This window comes from Nicotiana sylvestris, chromosome 4, assembly GCF_000393655.2.
Source record: "Nicotiana sylvestris chromosome 4, ASM39365v2, whole genome shotgun sequence".
Taxonomy (NCBI): Eukaryota; Viridiplantae; Streptophyta; class Magnoliopsida; order Solanales; family Solanaceae; genus Nicotiana; species Nicotiana sylvestris.
The window spans coordinates 119,620,139-119,643,595 of NC_091060.1; the positions used below are offsets into that span (position 1 = coordinate 119,620,139).

Here is a 23,457-nt window from a genome sequence, read left to right on the forward strand (position 1 = left end):
GAATTTTATGATGGGATCGGGTGGCACGCCACCACGAGTATGTTATTTGTATTGGGCTGCATGCCGCAACAGGGTGATGTTGAGTAAGGCTCCTATATATATTTTTCTTGTGTTTTGCTTCCTATTTTCTAAGGAAATCCATGTTAGTTGCGTAAGTTGAGTAGTCCCTTCCTGAGTCATTTCCTTATGCATCATGTTCGAGTTGAGGCCTATTGACGCGTTGTGGCATCATGTGAGACTGTTGGTCATGCCTTGGGTGACTTATTGCCTGAGCAGTTCATACTAGCGAGACAAAATTATGGTATCAGGGATCGGTGCGATAAGACTATGTAGAAGTATATTACAGGACAATTACCATTATTTGGTTCGTAATGAGATAATGATTTTAGTCGAGAGGAAAGATTCAATGTTTTGTTAGCTCTGTAGTTGGTTAGAAATTTCTACATATTTCCTCCGTTGTGGTGGTATCGCCAGCATTATAGCAGGATGTATGTATATATATATCATAAGGTGCACTGGGAGTATCGGATTCATGGAATTTTGGCTATTAAGGTTCAGGGAGTGTCATTGTGGTTAGATGATGAATTATGCGGTGCATGGTGCTAATTCGGCAAATGTATGCAGTCATGTTTTGGCACATCGTGTGGTAGTTGATAAGGTGTTTATATATTGGAAATAGGCCTGGTAGAGGATTTCGGATGTTGAATACCTGGTTCTAAGGCCCATCTTCCTAAATAAAAGAGGATATCTTTAGAATTGTTCGAGCAAGTGTACTCAACTGGGTTGTGGTAGCACGGGCAGGTGCACGAGGTATTAAACAGTGATTTCAGATAACTCCAGAGTAGTTCTTAGCACGTTCGAGGACGAACGTATATTTAAGTGGGAGAGAATGTAACGACCCGAACGGTCGTTTTGAGCTTTAGCGCGTCGTTCAACAGTTTGAGGCCAAGAGCAGCTTCACTTCAGGTATTAAGACTTGTACGCGTGGTTGGAATTGAAATCCGGGAAATTCGGAGTTGATTTGGAGAAAGAATTCTCATTTCGGAAGCTTTAAGTTGAACGAATTGACTAAGATTGAATTTTTGAGTGAACGACCTTGGAATCTGGATTCGAAGGTTCCAGCAGGTTCGTATGATGATTTCGGACTTGGGCATATGTCCGGATCGGGTTTTGGAAGTCCCGGGAACGTTTCGGCACCTATTGTGGAAGTTGGCATTTTTGAAAGAATTTCATAAGTTTGGGTTGAAGTGCATATCAGTGTTATCGATGTCCGTTTGGTATTTCGAGTCTGGGAATAGCTCTGTAAGGTGATTCTGGTGTTGGGAGCGCGAACGGAAGTAAATTCGGAGGTCCGTGGATCATTTTGGAGTCATTTGGCTAAAGTTAGAAAATTGAAGGTTTTTGAGAAGTTTCTTCGAGTGTTGACTTTTTGATATCGGGGTCGGATTCCGATTTCGGAAGTTAGAATAGGTCCGTAATATCGAATGTGACTTGTGTGCAAAATTTGAAGTCATTCCGGAATGATTTTTGTAAGGTTTGACACACTTAGTCTCTTTTAAGGAAGCTTAAGTTGGAAAAGTCAACCAGATATTGACTTATGTGTTAGAGGGCTCGGATGTGAGTTCTGATGGTTTGGTTAGCTTTGGGAGGTGATTTATGACTTAGGAGCGTAATCGGAAGGAGTTTTGGAGGTTCGTAGTAAATTTAGGCTTGAATTGGCAAAGTTGATATTTTTGGTGTTTTCCGGTTGATAGGTGAGATTTTGATATAGGGGTCGGAATGGAATTCCGAGAGTTGCAGTAGTTCCGTTGTGTCATTTGGGATGTATGTGCAAAATTTCATGTCATTCGGACGTGGTTTGGTTGGGTTTTTTATCAAAAAAGTAATTTAGAAGATTTTGAAATTCTTAGCATTGAATCCGATGCGAATTTGGTGTTGTGATGTTGTTTTGAGCGTTCCGAAGGTTGGAACAAGTTTGAATGATGTTGTGGGATATGTTGTCATGTTTGGTTGAGGTCCCAGTGGCCTCGGGTGAGTTTTGGGTGGTTAAACGGACTATTTCATCTTTGGAAAAATTGCAGATTATTTTTTAGCTTCAGCTGTGCACCAGAAAATATCTGGGAGGAGTCCAGTTTGGAAGCTCATATCATTCAATCTATAAGGAATCAGAAAAATTGTAAAACACAAAAGTTGTAGCTCTTGCATTGTAGTTACCAAAAAGTTAAACTATTCATGATTTGGATATTATCTCAGAAAGTTATTATGGATCGAAAATGGCTGGTGGAGCAATTTCGACAGAATTTTCTGATGCATTTTAGAAGCTCATATCTCGTAATATATAAAGAGTTATATGGTGTACAACCTATAAAATGAAAGATCTTCGAGTCTAGTTTCTAAATCTTTAAACCGTTTGTCATTTGGATATTTCCACAAGGGGTTCTGGGCGATTTAGCATAAGGTGTACAGCAAGGGAAAATGTTAAGAGGATGTACAACCTGTACAACGCAATGTACAACTCGATGAAGTCTGGGCAGATTGTTTTAAACACGAGTTTTAGCTCATTTCTTTCATTCCTTTCATTTGGCTTGGACGATTTTGGAGAGCTCAAGGAGGTATTTTCACCAAGCAACACTAGGTAATTGATTTCTTCCTATTTTTGAGTTAAATATGTGATCTTACATGGATTTAGACATGAAAATCAGTAGAAAAAGGTGGAGTTAGGGCTTGAGATTATGAGACCTTCTAGAGATGATTTGAGGAGTCAAACAAACTCCGATTTTCGAGTTCTTTATATGTACGGACTCGTGAGATGATGAAGGACATTTTGGTATAAAGTTTGTCCAGTTTCGATAAGTGGGCCCGGGGCTCGGGTTTTGGTAATTTCGGGATTTGTGCCCGATCTTAATTGTTTTCGCTTAGGCTTTGTTCCCTTAGCATATTGTGATGTATTCGTTCTGATTTTGGATAGATTCGACGCGCGTGGAGGCCAATTTGAAGGCCAAAGGTGTCGCGAGCTAGAGATTTCGCCAGTTTGAGGTAATTAATGATTGTAAATACTGTCCTGAGGGTTTGAAACCTCGGATTACACATCGTTGTGTTACTTTGAGGTAACTTACACGCTAGATGACGAGCATGGGGTAGAGAACCACTAGGGATTTGTGACCTAGTCAATCCCGAACGATTATTTAATGCGTAATTGATAGTTAATTGTTTGATGTTATTATATTTTGGGCAGTATGCCATGATTGGGGCCTTGTGCAGACTTGTTGAGACCCTTAGGGGCATTTTTACTATCTTTCCTTACTCTATTTGTTTGAAAGTATATCCTCAGTTATGTTTTACCTGTTTATTTCTCAAATTTGGCTTTATCACTATATTCTTAAAAATGGGGAAACTATTTTGGGCTGAGTCCCCTGTTTTACTGATGGTACAAGTGATCGTGAGATGATGACTGAGATAGACCGAGGGTCTGATTGTGAGATTGATGACTGATATAGACTGAGAGTCTGATGGTGAGGTTAATGACTGAGAGAGGCCGAGGGCCTAGTTATGAGGATTATATATCTATGAATCGGGCTGCACGCCGTAGCAATATATATATATATATATATATATGGATCGGGTTGCACGCCCCAGCAATACTTATATGGATCGGGCTGCACGCCGCAGCGATATAGCGCTCTAGGCTATAGGAGCCCCTCCGGAGTCTGTACACCCCCAGTGAGCACCGTCGACGAGATATATGGATCGGGCTGCACGCCGCAACGATATATGGATATATGGATCGGGTTGCACGCCGCAGCGGTTACTATATGGTACCTATTGAGCGTAAGTGCTGAGTGTGAGTACTGATTAGTAAGAATTGAGTCGCGAGTGACTGAGAGGCTAGCCCGATGGGCGATATATATATATATATATGCACATGAGTAATGTTTGCCTGAGGGGCCTCGTTATGAACTTATTGATTTTCACTCCCTTTAAGTGAGTTTCTATCGAATATGTTGAATTATTGACTGCTTTCGCTCATCTTTACACTGAGCCTCTGTCGAAAACATTGAATAAATGATTTTTAAACAACTTTCATTTAAGCTAGGGTTTATGAGATGTTCATAACTTAATCACTGATTTGGCTTTTGTTATTTCCACTGAGATCTTCTTGTTATGAGGTGTTTACGAACTATGTTTTGCCCGAGGGGTTGTTTACGAATTATGTTTTGCCCAAGGGGCGGATTATGGTTTTCATCTCTTCATTTATAAATGGTATTGAACCCCTACTAAAACTGTTGGAAGGTATTTCAAATGATTTTACTAAAAGCTGGATTTTAAATGGGAAGATTGACTCGTATTATGATTTGGAAGCCTGTTGTGCTTATTGAGCCTAACGTAAATGTGGATTCATTGTTTCCTACTGCTCAGTCTTTATTTACTCTTATTACTTACTGGGTTGGAATACTCACATTACTCCCTGTACCTCGTGTGCAGATTCAGGTATTTCGGAACCCGGTAGCGGGTGCTGGTTGCTCAGACGCGGAGTCATCAGAGATAGCAAGGTGGCTGCACGACGTTCGCAACACCGCTTCTTCCTTCTCACTTTCATTTCCGTACTTAGTACATTTTTGCTATTGTTGTATTCAGACTTTGGTAGATGCTCATGGCTAGTGACACCCCGATGTCGGGCTTGTATATTATTTTCGCACTGTTCATGTAAACTTATATTATGAAATATTGTTTAATTAAAGATTTAAAAATGACTCTTAATGATTAAAGGGTTAATATGAGTGTTGTGTCGGCTGGCCTTGTCTTCACGAGAGGCGCCATCACTACCGGGCCGATTTGGGGTCATGACACGAGATGATAGTAGGCACACATGAGACCATCTTGAAGATGCATCTATTAGGACCATAAAATGTCAAAACAACCCACTTGGTGGGTGAATAGATCCACATATATCCCCATGTATACGCTCTAGAAAGGCATGGGATTCAATGCCAATCTTCATTGGTGATGGTCTACTGATCATTTTGCCTTGATAACAAGCATCACAAGAAAATTCATCATTTGTAAGAATCTTCAGGTTCTTTAATGGATGCCCACTTGAATTTTCAGTAATTTGTCTCATCATTATTGATCTATGATGGCCCAAACGGCCATGCCAAATCACAAAAGTATTTGAATCCGTAAACTTCTAGTTTACGATAGAGTGTGATTCAGTGGTACTAATTTTTGAATAGTATAAGCTAGAAGATAAAGTCGGTAACTTTTCTACAATGCATTTCTAGCCAGAAATATTCTTTGTAATACAAAGATATTCTGCAGTCATTTCATCTATTGTCTCAATATGATACCCATTTCGGCGGATATCTATAAAACTCAACAAGTTTCTTCGGGACTTGGGGAAAAAATGCATTGTCTATAATAAGTTTTGTTCCCTTAGACAGGAATATATTTGCTCTTTCGGAGCCTTCAATCAAACTTATATTACCAGAAATTATTGAAATATTTGCTTTTTCCTTATGCAAATAAGAAAAGTATTTTTGATCCTTGAATATGGCATGAGTTGTTCCACTATCAATTACACAAATAACTTTATGATTTATCTTTGATCCAAACATAATTTGAGAATTATCCATATTCTTCAAAATGACATAAATAAAATATATTATAGTAAACATCATTATTAAAGTATAATTTTTATTTATGTACAACAATTACATAACCATACTATCTATTACAAACAACAAAAATTAAAATATTTACATTTCTACATATTCACAACCGATTGCATGACTTGTTTCTCCTGCTGGGAGTGCAAAGTAATCAGCTACATCTAAATATATGAAGTCTAAATTATCTTCAGAAATAAAATTTGCTTCAGCATTTTTCTTTGTCTTCTTCAGGAAAGCTTGATAAAGCTCAACCAGGTGCTTTGACATACGATAGGTACGTGACAAATGCTCTTTTCCTCCACATCTATAGCATGCATTTTCTACATTTGGTGCTTGCACCGCTTCATGCTTTTGTTCCTTTCTTTTCCACTGCTGGTGGTAAGGAGGGTTCTTTGGTGCATTATTATTACCATGATTAAAGTTTCTTCTCTGTCCACGACCATGACCACGACTGGGGCCACGACCCCTTCCACGGTTAGCTTGGTGGAAGTTCGTCTCATTCACTTCAGTGAATGGACAAGAACAAGTAGGTCAGTTTTCATGGTTTTTCATTAATAGCCCATTATGTTGCTCAGCTACAAGAAGATGTGAGATAAGTTCAGAATACTTTTTGAATTCCATCTCTCGATATTGCTGCTGCAGGAGCATATTCGAGGCATGAAAAGTGGTGAAAGTTTTCTCCAACATATCATGATCAGTAATATTATCACCACATAATTTCAATTGGGAAATAATTCTGAACATAGCAGAATTATACTCACTTATTGATTTAAAATCTTGTAGCCTTAGATGAGTCCAACCATAACGTTCCTGTGGAAGAACGGCCATCTTCAGATAGTCATATGTATCTTTTAAATTATTCCACAGTATGACTAGATCTTTAATAGTGAGGTATTCCATTTTCAGGCTCTCATCAAGGTGATGGCGTAGGAATATCATTGCTTTGGCACGGTCTTGGTTTGATGCCTGATTTTTATCCTTGATGGTGTCTGCTAGACCTATCGCATCAAGATGAATTTCAGCATCAAGTACCCAAGACATGTAGCATTTTCCTGATATATCCAGGGTTACAAATTCATGTTTAGAGAGATTTGACGTTATTTTGAAAAAAAGTTCGTACTTCTGATACTTTCAAAATATTTGCTCGAGTTGGCAGAGTCTCGTGTTGATAACGTGTTATAAAATAAAGACTATAAATTAAAGACAAGTATAGAGAGAAACTGATATATTATTCAACTTCAAAGTTATATACATAATAAACTGAAATTTCCTCTATTTATAGAAGAAAGGAAGTTGTTGTGTAAGTTGCTACTGTACCAGATATAGATAATCTTTAACTGGGGATAATATTTATCCATAACGGAGTACCGAAAGGATAAGCTTATTGTACCAGGCATGGATAATCTTCTACCGGGGATAATGTTTATCCATAACGGAGTATCGAAAGTATAAGCTTATTGTAGCAGGCATGGATAAACTTCTACCGGGGATAATGTTTATCCATAACGGAGTATCGAAAGGATAAGCTTATTGTACCCAGTATGGATAATCTTCAACCGTGGGTAATATTTATCCATAACCGAGTACCGAAGTGATAAGCTTCTTCAGAAGGCTTATTTCCAATAGAGTACTAAATAGATAAACATATTTACGGCGAAGTCTCATATAGATAAACTTCTTCAGGAAACTTATTTACAACGGAGTACTAAATGAACATCCATAATATAATATATTTATAACAAAATGTACAATTTGACAATGTAAATTAGGATTTAACTTTTAGTCGGGGCCGATTTTTTTTAAATGTATCAATATATATTTATATTTGATCAGATAACTCGCCTTATTTTTCACGTTACTAATCTTACTTTATGAATAGTTTATCTTTTATGTAACCTCCTGATGTAAACATTCTTTTATACAATCAATCAAGTTACACTCATAAAATGAAACTTGTCACACCATGTAGCTTGGATTCTTATGTATTATAAAAGAAGCGCATAGAACGTGGGTCTCCTAAAAACAAGATGTCATATTTTTTTTTAGCAAGTAGATGTCATAGGGTCAAATCATATAACCGGCCAATTTGTAGAATAGTCAGGGGTATTAAATTATTTCTCTTGTGTTTCTATTTCTGCCAGAACTTAGTTATGTGACTTCCATACTGGCACCACAGATAATAAGGCTGAAGCTTATAGGTTTCAGTAAATTACTTCAGACGTTTATCAGTGGTGAACGTAGAACTCAAGAACAAAACTGCAATATCTTTTAAATTATTAGATTAGCAAAAAACTATGGTACAAGATGAAATCCAGAATGAGATAGAAGAAAGAAATAGCATTGGCTATGGACGTGTTGACGCGCTACATTCAAGGAGAGGTGTTGTAGTGCATGTTATTCGCAGATGACATTGTTCTAATTGATGAGACGCGAGTCGGTGTTAACGCAAGGCTAGAGAAATGGAGGCAGACCCTAGAGTCCAAAGGGTTCAAGTTGAGCAGGACCAAGACAAAATATCTGAAGTGCGAGTTCAGTGGTGCGGATCAGGAAGTTGACGGAGATGTGAGGTTGGATTCACAAGTCATCCTTAGGAGAAATAGTTTCAAGTACCTTGGGTCAATTATACAGGGGAACAGGGAGATTGATGATGATGTCACACATCGTATTGGGGCGGGGTAGATGAAATGGAGGCTCGCTTCCGGTGTTTTATGTGATAAGAATGTGCTACCAAAATTTAAAGGTAAGTTCTACAGAGTGATGGTCCAACCGACTATGTTGTATGAGGCTGAGTGTTGGCCAGTCAAAAACTCCTATATCCAGAAGATGAAAGTGGCTAAAATGAGGATATTGATATGGATGTGCAGGCACACCAGGCTGGATAGGATTAGGAATAAAGTTATTCGGGACAAGATGGGAGTGACTCCGGTGGAGGACAAGATGCGAGAAGTGAGACTTAGATGGTTCAAACATGTCAAAAGGAGAGGCGATGATACCCCGGTAAGGAGGTTTAGAGGTTGGTCATGGAGAGCCTAAGGAGAGGTAGGGGTAGACCGAAAAAGTATTGGGGAGAGGTGATTAGGCAAGACATGGCGATGCTCCAACTTATCGAGGACATGACCCTTGATAGGAAGGTGTGGAGGTCGAGAATTAGGATAGAAGGTTAAGTAGCCGAGCACCTTCTTCTTCATACCCGTAGATCTAGCGCACTCTTTAGTTTTAGTCTTGTATTTCTTGTTCTCGGATTTATGCTATTACTTGTTGATTCTTGCATTTTAATTTTCTATTTGCCTTGCTGGTAATGCTGCTTGTTGTTATTTCTTGCTTTTACCTTTCCTGAGCCTTTTATCTGCTTTACTTTTGTATCCTTTCTAAGCCGAGGATCTATCGGAAACAACATCTCTATTTTCTCAAGGTAGGGATAAAGACTACGTACATTACCCTCCCCAGACAGCACATATGAAATTTCACTAGGTGGTTGTTGTTGTATAGAAGAAAGAAATAATACTTTCTTTTGAAATGCTGAAGAGATCAAATGAATACTGAAGAAACTGTTCTTTTAGGCCGGGATCTAAGAAAGCTAAAGAGAGAGCATTATGGTTAAAGATGCTCACGAGGCATCGCTCATTCTCTTTTACTAAAGCAAAGAAATAGCCAGAGCTACCTTTGAATAACTATAACAAGACGAAAATAATTGCATATTCAGAAGTAATGTTAAGGAGGGACCTATGTTGTTCTCCGTTAAGGCTCTTGCAGAAAAAATACTTTGTGGCGACCAGTGGCGGAGAAAGAATTTCTGCTCAGGGGGTTCAAAAAAGAAAAATGTTAAAAAGGTTGTATCTAGTGAGATGGAACCAATGACCTAGCAAAGGTTTTGAACCCCCTTGACCACTGCTTTTGGGCTATGTCAAGGGGATTCAGAACATAATATATAGAGGTAAAAAACAGATTTTGTCTTATATACACAATATAATTTTTCGGTGAAGGAGGTTCTGGTGGACACCCTCCTCCCCCATCCCCCAAAATCCGCCCCCCCGTGGTGACTAGCCAAGGAATTTGCTGACTGGTGAGACCCATGGTGTAATTTGCAAAATTTGAACATGCCTTTTGCTGTACAGAGCTAGAACACATTGCTATCTGGAGTCAAAATATGATATTTTCCACATAAATATGGTACCTTTAGTTCAAAAAGACATCTTGAACAACGTCAGTATATAGCAGTATAGAATCCAAAAGACAACCCTACCGTGATAGATGAAAGTATAGACAGATTAATCGATACAAGTATGATGATTTCAAATGGCTCCACATATAATATGAGCGAAAATGGTTTAACATAACTCTATACAGTTTGAATAGAAGAAAATAGATCTCTTGCATTTCATATTCAGTTCTTTTGGGATATTTGGCATAAAACAAATTTGTAATGGGCCAGATGACCAATTGACCTGACCAAACATCTTCTTTCTCTGGGAAAAGAATGAATTTCACACTGAACTTTGATTCAGATAAAAGCACATTCAGTGCAGAGACGCAACTGAATCTGTTAATGACCTCATACCTAGGCACCAAACTGTTAGCCAAAGTGTAGTACAGAACAAGCAATTCCATGGTGCTCAAGTTACTGTATGAGAATTTTAGTCCTCTTTGGATTCTTGGGAAAGATGTCGGCATGGAAAGGTGCAAGCACACAAATCCTTTAGATGGCCATTAGGTCTTCATCAAGGAAAAATATCATCTTTGACAGATTTCACAATGCGAGAGCCTTGTACAAAGTGAATTTGGATAAGTGGATCAGATTATCTGAAGAAGTAGATACTGAAACATGCATCTTTGGGATTATGGCAATATTAAATTATTCAAAACAATGAGAAGTATGAGATATAGTGATATAGCAAAGGGTTGATACTTACACTAGCTTAAAATATTACAAGAAGGAGGCTGACAGTTTACCAACGATGTGGAGTTAGCCATTGGAAGTCTGGAACAACTGCAAAGAAACTGAGAAACAAAAAAACAACACAAACGAGTCGTTTTTCAAAAGTTGTTTCTTGATTATATGATATGTATAACTATCAGGCAAACTCAAAAGATCATTGACTTACATGTGAAAATGCTTTTCCACTAATCTCTTGACTACATATATGCATTATTCAGAATTGAAGAGATGAATTCCAGCAAAAATATTCAACAACCAAAATGAATGTGAAGACAAAGATATAAATTTTTGCATCTAATAGCAAAAAAAATGTTCCTCAAAATACGAATTTCTCACTATTTTCTTGTGTGAGATACAAATTGGGAATCTGATTGCTGTAAGGCAGCACAGATTGCTCTACAAACTTTTATTCACTTAACCAGAGAACTTGATAGTGACAATGTTCTCTCATACCCAACTTCTCGTCCAAAATTTTATGATAAAAGGGAAGAAAAACCCAAGCTCTACGATTTTAATCCCAAATCCTTCATAAGAAAATCTTACTTCCTCTTGATTGTAGCTTGAGAGAGTTAAACAACAAGGTACATTCTGAACCATGGTAATTATATCCTAATTAACTCCTGAAAATGCAAATTTCTTTTCTAAAAGCGCCTCACTAATCTAAGCAAAGACATAAACTCCACAGAAGAACATGCCCAAGTTACAATCAAGAAGCGCCAAAGGAGTTGACCACTCTGCGCATTATGTCCTGAAACCTGGCATATATCATCTTGGTAAAATAGTAATTCCTACAATAGTTAATTCACTTACTTTTCTACTTAATGGAAATATAGTACCTCCCATTTTTTTGTTGTCTTTTTTCAAAATTAACAAACTAGGTATGTCATTGAGTAATCCATTTGTGAACTGAAAGCCACAAGATATGAGGAGAGACAATTTTTCTTATGAAGGCATTTAAGACATAAAGAGAGAAATTTATGAGTTAGCTAGAGCCTAGATGTTTATCAAAAACTAAAGATACTTAGATTGGTGCCAAACATGTAATCAGTAGAAAGCAAAATAAGTTGAAATGACAAACAATACTGTAGTGATATGTTTGATTTATTGGGACAGAAATGACTCTTGTTAACACTGACTATAACTGTTAAGGAGCCACAGTTTTCATGCGTGGTTCATACAGATCAGATATCTGATCCTTGTAGGGCAGCACAAAATAGTCTATGAACTTTGACTCTGCTAACATCAGAACGGGATAAAGAGCCCACTTTCTCCTCTTAAGCTTCTTTACATCCAAAATTTTCAGGACTTGCATGCGAGGTACTACCCTTTTTCCAGACTATAGACCAAAATTGCAGGATGAGAAGCTAAGTAAGCAGGTCAGGAACCAAGCTCCTTCATGTAAAGATTCAATGCTTTCTTAATTCTAACCTACTGACTGAGTAAAACAAAGCGGTAGCTTCTTGAACATCTCGAGTATATCATTACTAGACCATCCAAAACTCTTGAAAATTCCAATCTTTCTTTCCAATGTGGAACTTTTTTTGACAGGCTAACGTATGAAATCCGCAAGGAAAAATAGGAGAGTGAAGCGGAACTCGAAAATCCTTCTCCATCCTATGCAACAGACCCTTAAGCCACTCAGTCTTTTGGATAATATACCTAGGATTTCTAAGCACAAGTGTTTTTAGCTTCACATCATAAACAACACCGGTTAACTCCAAAAAATATTACAAATAAAGAGCACCCCCTTTTTGCATCAGAAACTTGGCCTCTAACGAAAGCAAAAACTAGCTACACTTTGCTCTAATTACATAGGAGTTGTTGTACTAAATTCCTACATCTACGTGCTCTATTTGAATTCTTGGTAACCTGTATTCTTTCCATGATCTCCTGCTTTATCTGTTGTACTACATCCTCTTTAAGTACAGTAATGCCTCTGAAAATCTTCCAGTTTCTTGCACGCCATGTGTGGTAAATCACAGCTCCATTGATAGCAGCTGCCAATTTTTTCTTATAGACCTTCCAATGTTTCCTATTTATACTGTCCAAAGACTGTGTGATATTTCCTGATGGTGTCTTTATGTGTGTCCATTGATTTACTTCTTGCCTGAGAGCTGTGATCCATGTACACTCCACAAATAAGTGGATGCTAGTTTCTGTCATGTGTGCATTACATAAACATCATCTGCTATCCTCCACTGGGACTTTCAACTTGAGTAATCTCTCCTTTGTGAGTAGCCTCCCATGCACTGCAAACCATACTATAAACCTTTGCTTGGGTTGAGCTATTGAAGTCCATATCAGGTTTGCAATCTTCAACTTAGGATGTTCGCCAATGAGAGCAAGTTAACTACTAGTTATTGAGTATTCACCACTTCTAGTAAGCTTGTAATTATCTTGCTCATACCAGCTCTTCATTTTGATTCTCAGACCATTTATCTTTCTCCAATACCAGCTATTATCCGCCGGGGCCTGATGAGTCCAAACATTTGTTTCTGCCTTCCTGTACACCCCATGTACCCATTTCACCCATAAGGCTTCTTTACATCAACCCTTATATTCAATCCTCCTAGCTTTTTAGGATAACAGATCTTTTCCCACGCAACCAAGGATAGTTTCTTTCTCTCCTCCGTGCTGGCCCCTAAGTATTCTCTGCATATCTGGTCTACCTCCTTAAGTATACTTTGAGGTAATATGAATATTGCACCCCAGAAGCTATGGATGGAAAACAACACTGCATTAATAATTTGCAGTCTGCCAGCATATGATAGTAACCTTGAATAGGTGACTCTGATCCTTTGAGTTATTTTCCCTTCCAGCATGTGACAATCAAGCTTGTTCCATTTCTTTGGGGAGAGGGGAAGTCCAAGATACCTTATGGAAAATGACCTATCACAAAACCAGTTACTTCAAGCAACTTCTTTTTGGTATTATCACCCGCTCCAGCCATGAAGATACTAGACTTATTCATATTTGCTGTCAATCCTGTTACACTGCTGAAATGATTTATTGCCTCCATAATCCTTTTAGCTGAGCTTTCATTTCCTTTACAAAAGATCATGAAATCATCCGCAAAAATGAGATGAGTCAGCTTCAATGTTTTGCACATTGGATGATATTTGAAATCAGGAAGTCTGCTAACTGTCTTCAACATCCTTGATAGATATTCCATGACCAGCACACATAGAAGTGGAGAGATAGGATCTCCATGCCTTAGCCCTCTCTTCCCTGCAAAGTATCCATTTACTTTAACTGAAAACACTGGAGTAGACACACACCATGATCCACTGAGTGAATTTGTCTGGGAACCCAAAGCCCCTCAGTGCTTCTTCTAGGAACTCCCAACTCACCATGTCATATGCCTTCCTAAGATCTATCTTCATAAGACATCTTGGAGTTGTCTTCCTGTTATAATGACTTAGAATGTCATGACATATTAAGACATTGTGCAACATTGATCTCCCTTGTACAAATGCAGACTGATTCTCTGCTACTAAATGATCAACTTCCCCCTTCAGTCTGTTGCATAGCAGTTTGGAAATGCACTTATATAGTACTCCCTCTGTTCCAATTTATTTGAACCTGTTTGATTGGGTACGAAGTTTAAGAAAAAATAAAGACTTTTAGAATTTGTGGTCCTAAACAAGTCAAAAAGGGGCCCAAAGTATTTGTGTGGTTATAAAAGCTTCTCATTAAGGCTAGAATTGTAAGTTTAAGCTAAATTATTACCAAATTTAGAAAAGGGATCATTCTTTTTTGAACGGACCAAAAAGAAAATAGGTTTACATAAACTGGAACAGAGGGAGTACATTGCAACATGATATTGGCTGGCCAATTTTGGATTGTCCGCCTTTGGTATAAGAGCTATGATTGCTGAGTTGAGTTGCTTGAGAAAATTGCCATTGTGAAAAAATTCTATTACTACCTTTGTGATATCCTTCCCCACTATAGGCCAAACAGCCTTGTAGAAACCACTTCCAATGCCATCTGGACCTTGACACTTGTTGCTATCAATATGGAACACTGCCTCTTTAACTTCCGTGTCTACAACTGGCGTTAGCAACTCCAGCTATTGAGCAATAGACAAAGTAGGACCATTTTTTAGAATCCTAGTAAAAGCTTGCACTCTAGACAAAGTAGGACCATTTTTTAGAATCCTAGTAGTTCAGAGTAGTAACACAAATGAGTTTGCAATAGCCCCTGGATCAGTTTGCCATGTGCCTACATCATTCTTAATTTGAGTTGTAGCTTGTTTCAGCTTCCTATGCTTTATAATTGAGTAGAAATATCGTGTGTTATCATTTCCTAACTTGATCCATGTAGCTTTACTTCTTTGTTGTAGATACATTTCTGCCAACTGTGAAGACTGTTTGAACTTCTTATAAGCCAAGGATTCAGCATGCTGAACCTCTTTACTTGAAGGATCCCTTTAGAGTTTCAACTGACTTTGTTTAAGCAGCTTCATATCTTCTTCTGCTTCTCTCACAATATCATAAGAATATTGTGACTTCAGAACCTTCAATTTCTTCTTGAGTTGTTTTAGCCTTTTCACTACTTGATACATTTTGCAGCCCTCAATTCAGTCAGTCCATCCTTCTTGTACTATAGCATTAAATTGTGGATGTTGAGCCCACATGTTACAGAATTGAAATGATTTTTTGAAGTTCCTTCTTTCCTCTATCAGTGACACTTTTGCAGGACGGTAATCACTAATTCCTTCTGGAAGAAATATGGCCCTACATGCTGGCATTACATCTAGCCATTCCCCATTAGTGAACACCCAATCAATCTTTGAGAATATCCTTTGTTCTTCATGTTTGTCTTTCCAAGTGTACCTATTGCCTTGTGCTGGTACCTCCAATAAGCCACATTCTTCTACACAGCTGTGGAAATCCTTCACTTCTGCCCGGGTCACAGGGTTTCCTCCTATTCTGTCTCCTGCTTTGAGGACTGAGTTAAAGTCCCCTAAAACCATCCAAGGCCTTGTACATCTCCTGCTATGAGTCACTAACTTCTCTCATAGTTCATTCCTCTCTTCTCTGGTATTCAATGCATAGACATAAGACAATTCAAATGTCATTTGAAAGAGAATGTAATGAACTTCATAGTTGATTACTTGAGTTGCATACTCATAGGAGTGACCTTGTAGTAATCAGGTCTCCAAGTAACCCAAATTCTACCATTATAGTGATACTCTAGGTTTGTAAGGTACTTCCATCCCACAAACATGTTTTTTGCTAACTTCTCAATTCTATTGCTTTTTATTTTTGTTTCAAGTAGACCTACCAACCCTCTATTTTCCGCTTTTCACAGTCAAAGCCTACTCTTTCCTCATTGCAAAGGAGCTTCACCTCATTTTGCTTATTAGGGGCGTTAAGCCCCCGAACATTCCAACTTTGCATATTAATCATCCTCGGGGGATAATTGTTTGGCCACCCACATTTGTGTTTTTCCCTTCCTTATCTGTTATGTTGACCTCTTTGCTATGCAGGACTTGAAAAGAATTTGAATTCTGAACTTGTTGTTGTTGCTTTTGTTGTGGCTTTCCTACTCTCAATGGGGTCTGCCAGCTTGCAATATCCCCTTGTCTTTGCTTCCTTATTTGTCTCCCCACCATTCGCTGTCTATTACCATCAGTTCTAGTACTTATTACCTCCTTCCTTTGTTCTGAGTTCACCTGGATTTGTTCGTTTTCTTTATTATCATTAGGTTTTGCTTGTGCCATTTGCTGGTAAATTAAATTACCTCACAATGACTAGACCTGACATTTTCTTTCCTGTGAGTGTTGTGAGTCAGTTTATGGATTCTCCCTGTGATAGTCATTGGGATGCAGTTGTTCGCATTCTTCGGTATATAAAATCATCTCCAGGCAAAGGTTTATTGTTTGAGGATCGAGGCCATGAGCAGATCGTTGGATACTCAAATGCTGATTGGGCAGGATCACTTTCTGGTAGACGTTCTACGTCTGGATATTGTGTCTTAGTAGGAGAAAATTTGGTGTCTTGGAAGAGCAAGAAACAGAATGTGGTTGCTCGGTCTAGTGCATAAGCAGAATATCGAGCAATGGCTATGGCCACATGTGAGCTAATTTGGATACAACAGTTGCTCAAAGAGTTGAAATTTGGTGAGATTAGTCAGATGGGACTTGTGTGTGGTAATCAAGCTGCTATTCACATTGCGTCAAATCCAGTGTTCCACGAGAGAACTAAACACATCGAGATTGACTGTCACTTTGTTAGAGAAAAGACACTCTTGGGAGATATTGCTACAAAATTTGTGAAGTCGAATGATCAGCTTGCTGATATTTTCACCAAGTCTCTCACTGGTCCTCGTATTAGTTACATATGTAACAAGCTCGGTACATATGATTTATATGCACCAGCCTGAGGGGGAGTTTAAGATTGATAGTTAAATAGTAGTAAAAACCCTAATCTCATATGTATTAGGAGTAGGACATGTGTTATATATATGGCTCATTGTATCATTGTCAATATTAATCAAGAATATTTTCTCCCGTGCTTTCTCACAGGAACTGTTTGCAATTCCTCTTTGGTGAATTCCAATTCTGGTGTCCAGGCTTTTACAATGAAAGGTTTGTTATCAAAGTGATAAATTCCACCTTGAATCACCTCTTGCTTCCCTACCTCTGTCTCAAATCAAACCACTATCACTCCATTTTTAAGCATAGCAATTCTATCAATGCCATATTTCCCCTACAAACGTTTGATGTACCCTTGTATCACTGTGAATGGGGGATATGCTTAGGGGTGTTCATCGGTCGGTTCCGTACGATATTTAAACATTTCGGTTCGGTATTTTCGGTATTCCATTTCTTAAAATGCTATACCAATACCGTACCTAATTAAATTCGGTATGGTTTGATTTTTCTCATTTCGCTTTCGGTTTATTCAGTTCGGTTTATTTGGTTTGAATATTAACTAGTGCATAGAGTCATAGATGGTAATATTCTTAATTATTGTACTCGAAAGTACAAAACTAAAAACGTTTGTTGACAAATTAAAAGTTTTGTCCAAAGCCAGTAAATACCAACCCAGAGAGAAAAAATTGTACATAAAAGAATAAATTTGATCATTAGAAATGTCTTGTTACTTGCTTAGAGTTAATTGATGAACTTAGAGAATAAAGGAAAGTAAACCTTTAGATTTCTTATATTTATGTTATAACTAATAACATGTGTATTGTGTAATATAATATATATTTCAGTACGATATCGATATTTCGATATTTTATTTTAAAATACCAAATACCATACCTAATACCATTTTTTTTAAAACTTAAACCAAATACCATACCGAATACCATAATATCAAATACCAAATACCAAAATTTTCGGTTTCAATACGGTAATTCGGTATTTACCAAATTATGCACAGCGCCAGATGTGCCCCTAGCACATAACATTTTACTGATTTTCCCCAATATTCAATTCCAGAACTAATATCATCCAATTCAATTTCTATTATTGAGGACTCACCATGAGTTTTAGGTTCTACATATTCCAATTTATAGCCTGCATTTGAGATTTTTGCTATGTCGAAGTCATCCCAGATTGATCCTTGCTTCTTCTGCGTTTCCATCTCCTCTTCAACCTCATCTGCCCATGATTTTTTGCCACTACTGGTAGGTGCTGCTTGGTCCTCGCTTGGTGAAGCTTGTAACACTTCAGACCATATTCGTTGAGATTTCTCTGTTTCTCTGTTTAGGGTTACTGTTTCATTGGTTTTTGGACTTGGCTGAGTTTTCCTTGCTAATTCCTTGCTACTATTACTTGATTTCTGCCCTCGCTGAGCAATTCCATATGATGTGGATATTTCCTTGGCCATTAGAGCCTTCTGGGATGGGATGCGAGCTCTCTTGTCCATGGCTGGCGCAAGTTAGCTAACATGCACCGAGAGAGAAAAGCAAACCATCCGTTTTTTATGGCAGTTGAGTAAGTTTTGTTTTTTTTTCTCATTTTTTTAAAAAAAAAAACTAAAAAACTAGGTATACCATTGAGTAATCCAAATGTGAACCGAAAGCAACAAGATATAAAGAGATACACTTTTTCTTATAAAGTAAGGCATTTAAGACATAAAGAGAGATGTTTATGAGCTAGCTAGATGTTTATCAAATACTAGAGATACTTATATTGGTGCCTTTCTCCGGAAAACGCATAGTCACTGGAAAGAAAAATAAACTGAAATGACAAACAATACTATAATGATATGTTTGCTTTATTGGGACAGTAATGACTCTTGTTAACACTGACCATAACTGTTAAGGAGCCACAGTTTTCATGTGTGGTTCATACAGATCAGGTATCTGATCCTTGTAGGGCAGCACAAAATACTCTCTGAACTTTGACTCTGTTAACATCAGCACAGGATAAAGACTCCACTTTCTCCTCTTAAGCTTCTTTTCATCCAAAATTTTCAAGACTTGCATCCGAGGTATCACCCTTTTTTCCAGACTATAGACCAAAATTGCAGGATGAGAAGCTAAGTAAGCAGGTCCGGAACCAAGCTCCTTCATGTAAAGGTCCAATGCTTTCTTAATTCTAACCTCTGACTGAGTAAAACAAAGCGGTAGCTTCCTGAACATCTCGAGTATATCATTATCAGACCATCCAAAACTCTTGAAAATTCCAATCTTTCTTTCCAATGTAGACTTCCTTTGACAGGCTAACGTATGAAATCCGTAAGGAAAAATAGGAGAGTGAAGCGGAACTCGGAAATCCTTCTCCATCCTATGCAACAAATCCTTAACCCACTCAGTCTTTTGGATAATATACCTAGGATTTCTAAGCACAAGTGTTTTTAGCTTCACATCAGAAACACCACCTTTTTTCAACAATAACACATTAGCCTCAATAGTATGATGAGAACCAAAAGAAAGCAACCAAGGAGTTTTCTTTATAGCCTTAACTACATTTTCATCAGTGCCCAAGGTTTTCCTAAGACAATCAATGGTAGGTCTCAAATGAGTATCTAAACCTCGATCAAAAATTGTTATATCTTTAGCAATTACATTCACCAGGTCGGACCCGAATAACCCAAGATCCATAAGGCACTGGAATTTGGAAACATCACGTAATAGCAATGTGGGTTCTCTAGAAACTATTTTTTTAATCTGGGTATTGTCCAAACCACTTTGTATGAAGAAATTGAGGACTAAATCGGGATTCTTAAAGGTTTTGAATGAAGTTACCTTGGAAGATGTAGAGGTTGCTTCTTGTTTGGAAAATCCTAGTGAATCAACCAGGTATTTCACCAAGAAATGGGTCGGGGCAGGTGTAGCGCTTGTTGAATAGACAAATCGGGATTTGAAACCCTGAAATGTGGATACAGCTACAGCTTTGCCTCTGAAACTGATGAGCATATCGTTTAGCTATTTTTCTATTAACGTTGCAACAATAGAAAAATACTTCCTTTTATAGATAGATGCCTTGTGTTTCCTGTAATCTTGCTCCCTCTCTCTTTCTCTCTCGGATTGTCAAAAGTGCTATTTTTAGTTTAGATTCTTTTTGACTCAAAACTAAAGAATGATGACATTTAATCCGTGTACATTTTGCCAATGAGAAAATGCCACGTGTAATTTTAATTAAAAAATTTGTCACCTATTATAAAACAAAAACAAAAAAAAACAATAATAATAAATAAACCCTAGAGACCTAGACCCCTCCCAGCCACCCCCTCTTCTTCTTCAACCAAGAGCAGACCCTAATCCCCCTAAGAATTCCAGTCACCCAACCTCCTCTCCAAGGCGCCGCTGCATCTGTCCAAACGACCCTTTCCTCCTCGAAGTGCCTTCAACCGTTTCCAAACAGCCATTGACGCCGGTAATAGCCATGACCGCGGGCAACAGCCATGACCGCCGGCAACAATCATGAACCACTCCCTGTCTATCGTCCATGTTGCTGCAAAATTTCGAATTTTTAGGGTCTGTTGTTTTTGCTTCTGAGTCGGGTTTTAGAAGTAGCCGATGTAACAGTGGCAGTAGCGTCGTTGTTCGTTGACCTTATTTGCTAGCAGAATTTTTGCCGGAAAATCTGTTCCGGCGAGCTCCATTAATTGTGATGGGATTCTTCAGACCGGGTAATAGTTCCAACTATTACACAGGCATATGGTACAAAAAAGTGACTGAACAAACTCCTGTTTGGGTTGCAAACAGGGAACACCAATTTCTGATAAAAGCTCTGCAGAGCTAAAAATCTTAGATGGTAATTTGGTACTGGTTAATGGGTCTAATACTTCAATTTGGTCCACAAATATCAGTTCAAACAAGTCCAATTATGTGGTAGCAGTTCTCCGGGATGATGGTAATTTAATCTTGAGAGATGGTTCGAATTCAACACTACCACTTTGGCAAAGTTTTGATAACCCTGGCAATACTTGGTTGCCTGGTTCTAAACTTTCTTACAACAAAATCGCTCAAAGAAAGCAACTTCTTACTTGAGAAAGAGTGAGGAAAAATGGGCTCCACCAGTTAAATTAAAAAACAAAAGAAATAAACACAATTTTGAAAGTTTCACTTGCTTCAATGCGAGTGTAGTACATGCATTTTGCCATGTCACTTTGAAGGGTTTAAGAGATACACTGAAAAAATAATTTGAGGTGTCTACTTGATAAATAGGTCAGTTAGGTGTTCAAATGACCGTTGTGGACAACTTGGAGGGATCATTTATGTATTTCGCCTTTTAACTTTCTAAGTTATTTTGATGTATTAAGTAGGATAATGTAAATCATAATTTTTTTACAGCTAATAAGGAATTTTTAGATACTTATACACTATTGAAAACTTTATTACTCTCCCTACTCAAGTTTCAATTTAATTACATCTTATATACAAATTTACCATTTAAATACACTTTAGGAATTAAATTAGTATCACTTTATATTAGGAATCAATTATTTCTCATCTTTATTCTCTCTCCTTCATGCGCGCTCTCTCTCCGTCTCTCTCTCTATGTCTCTCTCTATCTCTCAATCCCTAATTCCAGTAATGTAGAGCAAAGAAAAATAGAGCAGCAATTCCACCATTGATGGTCATTACGAAGCTTTGAATCTTTGAATTCGAATTTGGGTTTTCAAAAACCATTATTTGTTTGGATGAGTGTTGTTGCAAACAACTGAGCAATTTTGAGGGTGTTTTGATGAAGATTAGACTTGATTTTGGTTGAATTTTAGAAGAAGAAGAAGAAGAAGAAGAAGAAGAAGAAGACATGACATACATTATACTTACGAAATTATAGTAAAATTATAGAAAAATTGTATTTTGTTGTTTATATATATATTTATTTAACTATTGTATGAAAGTTGAACAATATTGTATAAAAATTGTATTTAAGTTGTATGATATTGTAGTTGTATATAACTTAGTAGAAATAATGTATGAAAATTGTAGATAAGTTGTATAATATATAATTAGTTGTATGAAATTTGGTTTTACTATGTATAAATTAGATACAAAATATACAAAAACATATTGTATAAAATTTGTGTAAAAATTATATTTATGTGGTATGATATTGTAGTTGCATATAATTGAGTGGAAATAATGTATGAAAGTTGTAGATTAGTTGTATAATATATAATTAATTGTATGAAATTGATTTTTACTATGTATAAATTATTTTTAAACAACTTGTAAAGATCATTTGATTTTTATTTTCAGATTTCTTACGTGTAAAATGACAAATTCCTCCTTACTTTTAACATAAAACTAAAGAAAACTTGTACCCTATCTATTCTAAGTGGCACATGCAAGTAATGACTCTACCCTTTTCTTGTATTAGAGTTTGAAGTTATAATTGAACAGTTGAAATCATTTGTTTAGAAACGAATTAGCTAGTATTAACTTTATTATGCCTCTGCATGTGCAAAACTTTGAAGTTGGCAAACAAAGAATTATAAGAAATGAGAATAATGTAAGAAAGATTGTGGCATATAGTCTCAACTTAAGGTAATAATATACCTTCTCTGCCACACAGTGACAAGACTGCAGAGTTATTTAATTTAGCTAATTCTCAGCATCGGTATAAACATTACTTCGTTAATTCTTTTTGTTGTATACCTCTGCAAGTATTTTTGTGAAGATTCAACAGCTTTTGTAGTGAAGTTAGTAAATTTACATCTATTTAGTTTCAGAAACAGAGAATTTTTTTTTTTTGGACAAAAAGGAATATGGATTGGTGTAAATGTGCACTATGGGTGAAGTTAGCAGATTTAGTTGGGAAATTTTTTACTCGAGATATAGGGAGAAAGAGAGATTCTAGAAAGAAGAGGGGAAAGAGGAGAGAAAAAAGGGAAAAGGGTAATTAAATCCCTTGGTTGAAGGCACAAATAATGGATTGGGAGTCTTTTAAAGTGGATTGTATATATTTTGTAACTAAAATATGTTTAGGTCGGATAAATACCAACACATGAACATTTTTTCATAATAGTGTTTCAAATAGTATATTGATATGAAAATATCCCTCAAAATAAATACTAAAATATATTGCGATCAACATACAAATTTTTTCTCTCCCTTTTCTTCAATTGAGTGGTTCATTTCTGTCTAACTTATTATTGTACCCGATCTCACACCTATAGCGTATTATATGCGATTTGTATCTATCTTGATATCATAAAAAATTCATAATTATCCCATTGTTTTTTTTTTGCGAAAATTTCTTGGCCTCCTTCGTCTGAAATATTTTGTGTGTCACCTGGACCTTCATCTCCTATCTGGAATTCTTCGTGATCTGAACCTTCTAAAAGTAATTTCAGTACGAGGTTTCGGAGATTAATCATTCTTTTTCTTATTCGCTGTTTGATCTGTCGAGCTCCTGGACAATTATTTTTATAATAAAAG

At 37.1% G+C, this 23,457-nt stretch overlaps 2 protein-coding genes across 8 annotated transcripts; both read right to left on the reverse strand.

The window, feature by feature from the left end:
* Positions 1 to 5,753: 5,753 nt before the first annotated feature.
* Positions 5,754 to 6,566, reverse strand: LOC138890078 (uncharacterized). Its single transcript, XM_070173429.1, has 2 exons — positions 6,428 to 6,566; positions 5,754 to 6,169 (listed from the first exon to the last, which is right to left on the reverse strand). The coding sequence occupies exons 1-2, from the start codon at positions 6,564 to 6,566 to the stop codon at positions 5,754 to 5,756; spliced, it is 555 nt and encodes a 184-aa protein (XP_070029530.1).
* A 3,387-nt stretch (positions 6,567 to 9,953) lies between these two features.
* On the reverse strand, positions 9,954 to 21,285 carry LOC104237562 (uncharacterized). Of its 7 annotated transcripts, none has more exons than XR_011406901.1 (3): positions 18,098 to 21,285; positions 10,577 to 10,664; positions 9,954 to 10,428 (listed from the first exon to the last, which is right to left on the reverse strand). XR_011406901.1 is itself a non-coding variant. In XM_009791722.2 (2 exons), the coding sequence occupies exons 1-2, from the start codon at positions 18,483 to 18,485 to the stop codon at positions 10,630 to 10,632; spliced, it is 423 nt and encodes a 140-aa protein (XP_009790024.1). In that variant the 5' UTR covers positions 18,486 to 18,877; the 3' UTR covers positions 9,954 to 10,629. The 7 variants fall into 7 exon arrangements, 1 of the variants encoding a protein (XP_009790024.1); XR_011406900.1 differs by having other exon boundaries at positions 9,954 to 10,494; XR_713658.2 differs by having other exon boundaries at positions 18,098 to 18,877.
* Between the last annotated feature and the right edge of the window lie 2,172 nt (positions 21,286 to 23,457).

Coding starts and splice junctions, on each gene's coding strand:
- LOC138890078 (XM_070173429.1), bottom strand. CDS start 6,566: ATGGAATACCTCACTATTAAAGATCTAGTCATACTGTGGAATAATTTA. Junction 6,170..6,427: donor ACAAGATTTTAAATCAATAA/GTGAGTATAATT, acceptor CATTCACTGAAG/TGAATGAGACGAACTTCCAC.
- LOC104237562 (XM_009791722.2), bottom strand. CDS start 18,485: ATGGACAAGAGAGCTCGCATCCCATCCCAGAAGGCTCTAATGGCCAAG. Junction 10,665..18,097: donor TGTAGAACCTAAAACTCATG/GTGAGTCCTCAA, acceptor TTTGTTTCTCAG/TTTCTTTGCAGTTGTTCCAG.